Genomic DNA, 11,452 nt, shown 5'->3' on the forward strand with positions numbered 1-11,452 from the left:
GTGTAACCATGGTGATAAAGAGTCATAGATAGAAGCAACTTTGTCATCCTCCGGGTGTTGTAATCACTCTCTTTTGAAGCTATAAATACAGAGCTCAGCCAAACTGATGCACATTAAAAATGTCAATGAAAGAAAAAAAAAAATCTGCCATGTTAATATACTCAGTGTGTGTCAAATTAAACCAAGATTGCTCTGCGGGTAAACACACAGGCGCTCTCACACTCATATTTATGCATAAATAAAGCAATGCAATGAAAAACAGGCTTAATAGGTGAAAAATGAAGCATCTAGCAAACATGATTGTATAATTAACATCTTCTCTTTGGTCCAAGAGTGTCCCAACATCCCCAACCAAATGAATTTCATCCAAATGAGCCAACTGATCTCTCCGAGATTTGTTTTTATATTTTTTCAAAGTCTTTTCTCAAGTGTAATTATTTATTGAGCCAACCAAGCAAAGAACGAAAAAAAGAAAGAAAGAAAAACAGAAAATAATAAAGTCCAGTTCAATACAAGGTACTCTACCGTTCAAATGATTATTTTTTTTTTTTTATGCTTTTGAAATAAAAGAAAAAAACAGTAATATTGTGAAATATTATTACAATTCAAAATAATTGTTTTCTATTTTAATATACTTGAAAATGTAACTTATTCTTGTGATTGTTTTCAGCATCCATTACTCCAGTCTTTTTTTTTTTTGTGGAAATCTAATATGCCGATGTGCTGCTTAAGAAACATTTGTATTATTATCAAAGTTGAAAACAATTATATTTTTTGGAAACAATGATACATTTTTTCAGGATTATTTGAGAAATAGATATTTCAAAAGAACAGCATTTATTTGAAACATAAATCGTTTGTAACATTATAAAATGTCTTTACAGTTGCTGAATAAAAGCATTCATTTCTATAATGCAAAAAATAAGAAATAAAAAAAAAATGAAAACAAAAATCTCACAGACCCTAAAGTTTTGAATGATATTCTATAACTTCTTAAACATAACATACTGTAACATCACTAGAAATAACCATACTTTGCTTAATATTTCTATATCTTTCCAAATGTCTCTGGTAGTCCAAATGTATTATACATTATTCACTGGGTGAATGTATGATTTTGTTTTACAACTCTTAATAGAAAAGCTGCTTATACTTAGCTGCAGTGAAAATAATATTCATTTCATACTTTCCAAATCATGCCGGTACTGGTAAAACCAGCTGTTTTTGAATCACATGTGTAAATCATGGTATATATTGTTAGGAAGAATGCTTTTTCATATGATTTACTTTTTTGTATATCACCCTAATTGGCTTTATACACTCAACACTGCAAGTTGAGGGACCATTAATATTTTTTGGGGGGAAAAAATTGTAGACAGAAATACAAATTTCATCCTTACAGTTTTGAATGATATTCTATAACTTCTTAAACATAACATACTGTAACATCACTAGAAATAACCATACTTTGCTTAATATTTCTATATCTTTCCAAATGTCTCTGGTAGTCCAAATGTATTATACATTATTCATTGGGTGAATGTATGATTTTGTTTTACAACTCTTAATAGAAAAGCTGCTTATACTTAGCTGCAGTGAAAATAATATTCATTTCATACTTTACAAATCATGCCGGTACTGGTAAAACCAGCTGTTTTTGAATCACATGTGTAAATCATGGTATATATTGTTAGGAAGAATGCTTTTTCATATGATTTACTTTTTTGTATATCACCCTAATTGGCTTTATACACTCAACACTGCAAGTTGAGGGACCATTAATATTTTTTGGGGGGAAAAAATTGTAGACAGAAATACAAATTTCATCCTTACCAAATGATCTCTCCAAAATGTGTCTACAGTATTTACAATAATACAGACTTTCTTAATTACATGATTACACTTTAAAAAGACCTGAATTATTTCTGTTTGACAGAATCTGACAAGAGTCTATATTACCCACAGAAAGATGAGTTGCAAAACAAAGGAATGATTTGACTCTTTGTGAAGGTCCATATAGGAAGGTCCATAACACACGTGCAAGAAGAACTTGGGGTTTGATTTCAAAAGCAAGCCAGTCCAAGACAGGTTTTCTTGATGTTCAAAGTGCTTAGTCATCAGGTGGTGGTGTGCATCCTGTCACAATCTCACCCTACCATGACAACATGAAAATGATCATTACCCAGAAGCTGCTGCCACATTTATACCAGATGGCAGAAACAGGCAGAAAAAGGACATGACGAGATGATGATTAAAAACATCCTTCTGGAAGTCGTTGGAACAACCGTGTTCCTTATGGAGACCCTTGAGTGTATCCAGTAAGATGAAAAATCCATCATAAATGCATGATGTCTTGAGTGAGACATCTGATGAGAGGCTGCAGTTTCATATACAGAGATGAGACTGTGTGCTTTTACATATTCTATAAGTACAGTCACATTCAAGGTGTGTTTCAACTGTAGTTAATGCTTAGTCATTTATATCAGAGTTATTATATAACTAAAACTAAAAATGAAAATAAAATTCAAACCATTAAACAAAACTTTTCATCATTACTTGAAATAAAATAAATGTTACATGAAATAAAATAAAATATATATTTTAAAAAATAGTTCAGATAATTGCCAAGGCAGCATTTCTCATTTTAATTTAGTTTAACTTGATGTGCTAAAATAACTTAAACTAAAACTGAAATAAAATGAATAAAAACTATTTAAACATATAAAAAAATGCAAAAACAAAAATGCTAAAAACACAAAATTACAAAAATTTTAACTAAAATTAAAAATGAAATCAGAAAATTTCAAAATAAAACTGATTCGAAATATTAATAAAAGCTGTAATAAAACAACATAAAATTTTAAACATCAAATAAAATAACACTTTATATCTGCAATGCTGTGCTGTAAAAGTTTTTGTTAGAAAACAAAAACAATATACAAAATAGCTTTGAGTGCAAACAATACTGTCTATTACAGTCATTATAGTGTGGCATTTTGTGTACAATATATTGTTCCTAGTTGTATGTCAAAAAATTATCAAATAAAATATAGTGATTCCCATTAAATAACTAACATTTTACTCTACTGTATACTATATGTTTTGCATGAACATAAACTAGTCAGGGTACAACTTCATCTGTTTCTGCTTAAGAGAGCATGTCTTTCTTCTCTTTCCACTGCAGAATTTTCTCACTTGTTCTTTCTCTGTAGCTAATTTTCACTAATTCTCTCTCTCTCTCTCTCTCTCTCTCTCTCTATATATATATATATATATATACAGTATTTATATATATATATACTGTGTATATTTACTATGTACTTTGGAATTGTTTGAACTGGTTGTATTGTTTTTGTTTTTGATTTTGATTTTGTTTTAAAGCAATAAAGAGGTTTTGGACCCTCTCTCTCTCTCACACACACACACTCACTTCTCTCATGTGCATCTTGCAGCAAAAGCCAATCAATGAAGTCAATTACAGGAGTCAGTATGTTGAAATGCAGTTGCATCCAAAAAGGTGCTACTGTTTCCAGGCAAACACTTCTTTGTGCAAACAAGCTGCCATATTTCCCCCTGAGTGCAACGCCATCAGTTTCCTTGGGGTCAGTGGCAGAACTAACCAATGATAGAGAGGTAAAACCTCAAGTACTGCTATTGTACATAGTCTGCCCACTAATCATCTCGCCCTCTTTCCCTTTTTCTTTCTGCAAGTTCCTGCTGAGCCAAACAACCCCTTTTCATCCACTTTCTATGCCTTTAATCAGCTGTAAGCACATGATTGTGTGCATGGTGTGCATTATGAGCTGAAACAGGTTTCAGGCCCACATGAGTCAACGATACTGTGAAAATTGGTTTATTTGCACTCTCTACTAGCAACATTCAAACAGATTTTTGGTGCTTGCCCATGCAAAGCTTACAGTTACGATGCTAGGTTGTTGTGGATGGATGCCAAGATGTTGCTATGTAGTTGCTAAGTGCTTTTTAACTTGGACGTGGTTGGCTGTAAGATGATGCAAGTGGCTGTTAAGATGTTTCTAGGTCATTGCTAAGGTGTTCAAGTCTCTTCTTCAATCTAAAAGAGTATTCCATGTTCAATACAAGTTAAACTCATCATTTTGAAAAAATAAAAATCAACAAATGGAAAACTTTACACAGTAAAAGTTAGTTAGAAGGTTTTTTTTTTTCATTTAAATGCATATTGTTTACGTGGCTATATTACTGATACAGGTTGTACTTTAGTGCCTATAATCCGATCTCATGAGAAAATATAACTATGTAATGTTTTGCCAAATAGGTGGTGAATTTGTATGATTTTGTATTGATGAATTTGAATGCATATCGTTTACAATGCTATAATACTGAAACAGTGTATTTTAATATTTACCGATTGCCCCATTCACTTTCATTCCACGTGCTTCCAACCCGATCTCAAGAAAAAATGTAATTAGTTAATGTTTGGGGGTGAATGCATTCAGTGATTTCATTTGAATTTGTATGATTTTAATACATATTGTTTATGTGGCTATACTGAAACAATGAGTATTTTAATACTTACCAATTCTCATTTACTCCCATTGTAAGTGCTTCAGACCCAGTCTCACAAGAAAACTATATCTTGGCGAATTGGTGGTGAATTTGTATGAATTTGTACAATTTGATTTATATGAAAACATGATTTTTAGGAAAAAAAAACCCATAAAGGTCCACCCCTAAACATGACTCTCAGAGGGGAGTAAGCAGATCATATGCAAATGTACAAAAGAGATTATATTAAAGCATATGCATTTGCCACCAATTCGCCAAAAAAAAAAGTTAAAAACTGCCCTGAGAGTGTGTTGGTGGTTCACTGCAACCCTTTTTTAAAGAAAAGGAGGGACAGCACAAATGTTTAGCAAGCAGCAGTAATAATTATCACAGCCTGCTTTACTCCTCCTCCCTTTACGACATCATGACAGATTCAAATGCATTTAAAACTTCATTTAAATCGATTAAGGTACTGTACATTTATGCCCACTTCTATCAGCCACAAAACCCACAACCTTTTATCCAAACCTTTAATAAGATGTATGAGTATTTACATCATCTCAGTGGTCAATAGCACATAGCAACAACCCCTGACTCCCTATTTATCACATATAGAGCCAGAGCTACATGAAATGTCATTACCAACTTAGCACTAAGCTAAGCACATTTGTACCTGTATGTGAAAGACGTGCATAATTAATGCCCTGGGGGGCCCAATCTTGATTTCACCACTGAATCCTTGAACCTTGCACTCTGTAGTCTATTCCTAGTTCAGGATCAGAGGTTCCCCCTCCGAGCAGTCATTACTCATCTTTCTCACACACACACACACACACACACAATCTCTCTCTTCCCCAAAGACCACTGACCTGTGCACTCAACTCACAACTGCTGCCAACCACTGCAGCCCTGCCAGCAAAAAACCCACACAGGAGCTACATGGGTGGCAGAGAGCTGAAAAGAAGAAAGAGGTTCTAGTTACCAAGAAAGCGAAGATCACTAATTTAGCATTCATATGGTTCTGTCCCACTGGTGTTATTGTAATTTTGTGAAAGACAGTTTCATCAATACAGCCTGCTCTAAAAAAGCATCAATATTATCATGACAATACCATGACCACCATGAGCTGATCCACTGGCACAGCGCCCTCTACAACTCTCGCCTCCCAGCCAAACAGAACCGGGCAGGTGACAAATTCTCTCAATGTCAACCAGCGCTGCCAGCGGCACTAAACATCACATTTGCGCCCATTCCAGCCCAAAGGAGTTTGGGGGAGAGCTGCTAAGCATCTTACATAATCTTTATGTGCTTTACATTTGCAAGAGTCTGCGGTTGAGTACCACTGAATGAATCAAGGTCTTGCTTCCCCTATCACCCCATTGATCGTCGCATGGCCAGTCAGAGGCGTGTGATTGTCATCTTTTAATGGATTTGGACTGGAGGAAGGAGCAATATCTCTGATTGTTGCCGATCTCTCTCACACTAATGCCTCTGGTCTGCACTGTTAAGAGCTTGTGAATTAAATTGCGCAACAGTGTACGATCAGTGTTCTGATCTCATTGCTGTCCATCAATGAGAATAGAACTGAACAGAATAGAATTCATGCTTACTCAGTACACAATTACAGAATAGGCTGCAATAATATTCGAATAGAATTCCTGTCTACTTACTACTAAGAACGGCAGAATAGAATGGCATTCCTATTTACTTTCTATAGAATAACAGCATTCTATTATATTCTGGTTAAGTCTAATCTAATCTAATAATAACAGGAATGTTATTTTATTTTGTTCAGTACACCGAATAACAGAATAGACTTGGCTATATGGAACAGAATAACATTTCAATTTACTTAGTACTACAGAACAGAAATGATTTTTGTTAAGTACACAGAATCACAGAATAGAATAGAAAATAGAATAACATAGTTCCTGTTTACTTTGTATTACAGAGGCATTCTATTCCATGAGCAAGTGTACCCTAATCCGCTTTATTCTATTTTGTAATTTGGTGTAATAAGTAGACAGGAATGAAAGTCTATACTTTTCTATAGACAGGAATGATATTCTAAACAGGAATTATCTATTATTCTGTTCTGCTCTGTAATACAAAGTAAACAGAAATTATATTATTCTCTTCCATTCCAGTCGAGTCTATTTTTATGTTATTCTATTCATTTTACTTTGTATACAGAATAGAACAGTATAGAATTGCATTCTACTCTACTCAGTGCACATAATTACTGAGTAGGCTAAACCAGACTATTTCTGTTTACTAGGTATACTGAATAACAGAACAGGGTTGCATTACTGTCTACTGAGTACAGATTAGAATAGACTAGACTGGAACAGAATAGCTGTATATACCATAGCACACATTCAGACGGGACATGGTGCAGATCCACCAAGTGATGCAATGTGATTCTGTGCAAATGCTGTCCTGATTTATTTATGACCTGCAATATATTCTGTTTTTGTAGGTCTCAGTAAAAGCAGGACGCGTATTCTCAACAAACGTTTTTGTGTTCATGACTCAAGCAGAAGATGCTGATGCTGATGTTGGGCCAGTCTTACCTCAACGCTGAAACGGTGGTCTTCGGACGCTGAAGAGCATATCCACACAGCGTTATGGAGCCACAACAACACCGCATACACACAGTCCAGCCTTCGCTTTTTAAGCAACGTGCCGTTCATATTTGTAGATTCGCTTGATTTTCCTTTATCAATGACTATTTATGTCTGTATCCTCGTATGTCAGTTAAGCAAATGGCATTGTGGACCGAAGATGAAACCATCGGAGCGCGGAGAAGCATCGGCGTCCGCACATTTTGTCATTTGGCTGGCAATACACATTCCATCTTGCATTTCTGATGCACTATTTCGAGACATTTCTTCTGCTTTGAAGCGTTACCTTGGCGAACAGGCAGGTTGCTTTTCTATATTGAGCAGCATCCAGAGCGTCAGCACTGCGCATGCGCTCTGACTCACTGGGCAGTGATGCTTGTTGACTAGTAGGCACCATTCATTCTGTCTTCATTCTTCTTTCTCTCCTGTCAATCACAGATCAATGAAGGTGTAAAAATGGATCTCAGGTAGGCGGGACGTTGAAACGGCTGACACTGACGGTAACCTCTGGCAAACGGCCGTTAAATTGGGTCAGCGTCAGTATTTCAAGCGGTCAAGCATCCTTCTGTTTAATCATTATTTTCTATGTTTGGGTGCAACCTCCTGCTTTCATTTCATCATGATTATTTGTTTTTCTTAGAATGGTTTACAACCCTTAAATACAAAAATAATTAATCAGACATGTTTTATAAATATTCACGAATATGGAAATGTTTCCACCCAGCTAACAATTTTTAGTTCCCAGAACTAAAATAAAATAAAATAATTTTTATAAATTATAAAATAAATCCTAAAAATAACCATTAGAGATCATTCTGTATATGCTGTTTTTAGTTTGTCACACACACACACACACACACACACACACACACACACACACACACAGAGAAACCTGGCCCTCTGCAACATTCTGATTACAAGACCACAAGAGAACATCCCTAGTATGTCATTATTTATTTCCAAAAAATAAAATAATAATACAAAATAAAATAAAATGAATAAATAAATAAAATAACCAACGATAATATTCTGTGTTTGCTGGGTATTAAAAAACTAAGTTTTTGGAGACATTATATATATATATATTTTTTTTTTTTTTTTTTGTGTTTTGTGTGTGTGTGTGTGTAACACAAAATTGTAATTGCTCCATATCTTCCTATATTTATCTTTGTATCACAAATATTTTGGAAAAAAAATCTATGGGGAATGTGAGATTGAAAAATGTGAGATTTGAAAGGTACATCTGGGATTGGACAGGACATTTCATGGCCACCACAAGATGGGGGTGGTTTGCTATGTTAGGAAATGTGCAGATTTGCAGATTCTTTACAGTATGTTAGAAATACATCCCCAAAAAATGTGTGTGTGTCTGTGTGTGTGTGTGTGTGTGTGTACGTACATGTTTTTCTATCCCGGTGGGGACTTGAATACACACCAACTCATGGGGACTCGTGGGGTAAAATGAGGTCCCCATGGGGAAACAAGCTTATATATAATACCGTCTTTAATTGATTTTTCCGTACATTTCTGCCATATGTACATTAACTGACAGTCACCACTGATAAGCTACCACTAAATATTGTAGAAACATAATTTGATGCAAAGTTGCTTTGCAATGATTTGTATCGTGAAAAGCGCTGTACAAATAAACTTGAATTGAATTGAATTGTGTGTGTGTGTTTGTGTGTGATGAGAGAGCAATTAAAAAGGCAGAGATAAAAAGACAAATCAAATAGAGACAAATCACGTTATGTAGTCATGATTATTTGGATACTTAATTATTATTAAGTTATTATAAGTATTAAGTTACAACATAACTTTGATAAAAACTTTTACAGCCTTTTCAACAAAATAAAGCATTATAACATTTGGAAATGTTGTGTATTTAATACAATACAAGAGCATGACAAATTACAACATTAGAGCAGAGACCAATAATGGCGGGGAGGTCTTTGAAAGCTCAGTCATGGGAAAATGAATTCATCTGCTTTGCACATTAAAGAGTGAAGATAAAGAGGCATCTGCGGTGGCCTCTGGTTTTGTGGATATTAATAGCGCTCAATTAAAAATGAGATCAAGGTTTTAATTTTTACACAGAGGTTATGCTGGTGAGGAGCCGGTGATGAACACTGCAATTTAGGCTGATCATCTGATCTGAAAAACAAACCAATTATGATGATTCTTCTCTCTGCTGCCCTCAGCCACTTGAAATGTGCTGCGAATTGAATGACAATAATTCAAGATGAAGTCCTGACTCAAAAGGCATATACTGTGTGTGTGTGTGTGTGTGTGTGTGTGTGTGTTATCATTGTCTCGGGGTCATCACTTTGCTTTTCAACTGAAAACAAAAAAGATATAAATTGGCATTTGAATTATAGGCATCTAAATAACATGCACAAGATCCTTCCAACCACACATTTATGTTTGTATTCTAAACTTAACTGCTATTGTTTATGACAGTTATTAACTATTAATTAATAATAGAATAACTATTAGAAGCTGTTCAAGCCATGTCTATGTTACGGGGCTGACGAGACGTGAGACGTGTGGATCCATATGCAAAGCTTTATTTAGCAGAAGACAGAGACGTGGTCATCACAGGCAGGGTCAGAACACAGGCAAACAGGTATATGGTGGGCAAAACACAAGAATAGTCCTAGGGCTAGCGCAGGTCGACGATCGGCAGATCAAACAAACTGTTTTTGTTGTGTACTATTTTGTTTGTTTAAACCATCTGATATAAAGGTATTATTTATAACAAAGTCATATATATATATATATATTTTTTTTTTTTTTTTTTTTTTTTAATTATTTTTATTATATATAAAAGCTAACATCATGTTTACCTGCACAGATATATTATTATTATTATTATTATTATATTATATTGTTGTTATATTATATTATGTTATATTGTATTATATTATAATTGATTAAATCTGCTAATTTTGTCAGATAATTTGTATTAAAAAAAAATTACATTTTTGAATTTTTTAGAGGTGATTTTTCCAAAATACAGTTTTCTGATTGACAGTATTTCTAATATTAAATCTCAACAATGGTTTGGAGTATAAATGTACAATTGTAATATTTAAATAATTTGAAAGCTGACACTTTGCTTTTTTCTGTCAAAAACTATTATTATTATATATAAAACACTTACATTAAACACTGTTAAAGCTTATGTATTATTTCACCTATAATACTGTTCTTTTAATTTTGTGGTAGTTAAAGGTCTACAGCGTTACATTGTAAAGGCAACAAAGTTTAACACTTTGGATGCAACGCAACTTTACACAGAAAAGGTTAATAATCGATTTTATCGCACTAAAATCATGTTAACATATTGTTTACATCTTGTGGCTATAATGAAAAAGTATTTTAACTAAAATTGGCCCCATTTACTTTCATTGTACATGCCTGTAACCCAGATTTATTTATTTATTTATTTAATGACAAATAGTGGAAAATCGGAAATTAAGTTTTGTGGTATTTAACAAATGCTGTCAACATAGCTTAACTTGTATTGAACCCCCAATATTGCTTTAAAATAAATATTGCTTTAAAGTGCATAAAGTGAACTTGTGAAGCTGATCCACCTAGTATTTAAAAAGCTTCACTCAGTTACATGAGCTGCAGGTATTTATTGTTTAACCAGGAGAGGAGCCATGGTGACACGCATGCTAAGACAAGTGTGCCTTGGCAACCGTCTGATGTGGCCTTGCACAACACACCAACTGAAGAAAGAATGCCTGTATTGAGTAAGAAAATGAGCGTTAAATTCATTTCCCATTTCCCAGTGGTAAACTTGATATATGTAGCTATATGTACATCAATCTTCATTTTAAATTATCCACTGACATTCTTGTGGATTATTACTCCTCTAAACTTTTGTCGTTTACAACACAATTTACTTTTAATGTACTTATAATATTTATAATATACGGTAATGTGACAGAAAAAAGGAAAAGGATCTTCAACATGAAAAACAAATGTAGGTAGAATGTTTGATCCATTTGGAATTGGTTAGATTCTGAATATGTGTCAAATTTAAGTTTGCCAAAACATTTGTTTTGCTATTAGTTAAAATTTTCAGCAGAAAAGGCAACCCTTGTGAAAACAAAGTGTGCTTAATTGTACTTAAAGGGATAGTTCACCCAAAAATGAAAATTCTGTCATCATTTACTCACCCTCATGTCGTTCCAAACCTGTATGAGTTGCTTTCTTATGTTGAACACAAAAGAAGATATTTTGAAGATTGCTGGTAATCAAACAGTTGGTGGTTGCCATTGACTTCCATAGTA

The 11,452-nt window shown here is 33.9% G+C and overlaps 1 protein-coding gene across 1 annotated transcript in view; it reads right to left on the bottom strand.

Annotated features, from left to right (window-relative positions):
* The window catches only part of mmp16b (matrix metallopeptidase 16b (membrane-inserted)), a 31,393-nt gene extending 23,906 nt beyond the window's left edge, over positions 1-7,487 (bottom strand). The window contains exon 1 of the mRNA XM_016562049.1: positions 7,098-7,487. Coding sequence (XP_016417535.1) covers positions 7,098-7,217 — 120 coding nt within the window. The 5' untranslated portion in view covers positions 7,218-7,487. The remainder of the gene's footprint in view (positions 1-7,097) is intronic.
* Positions 7,488-11,452: the final 3,965 nt, after the last annotated feature.

The sequence above is a fragment of the Sinocyclocheilus rhinocerous genome, unplaced genomic scaffold (assembly GCF_001515625.1).
Source record: "Sinocyclocheilus rhinocerous isolate Xijiao unplaced genomic scaffold, SAMN03320098_v1.1 scaffold48, whole genome shotgun sequence".
Classification (NCBI taxonomy): domain Eukaryota; kingdom Metazoa; phylum Chordata; class Actinopteri; order Cypriniformes; family Cyprinidae; genus Sinocyclocheilus; species Sinocyclocheilus rhinocerous.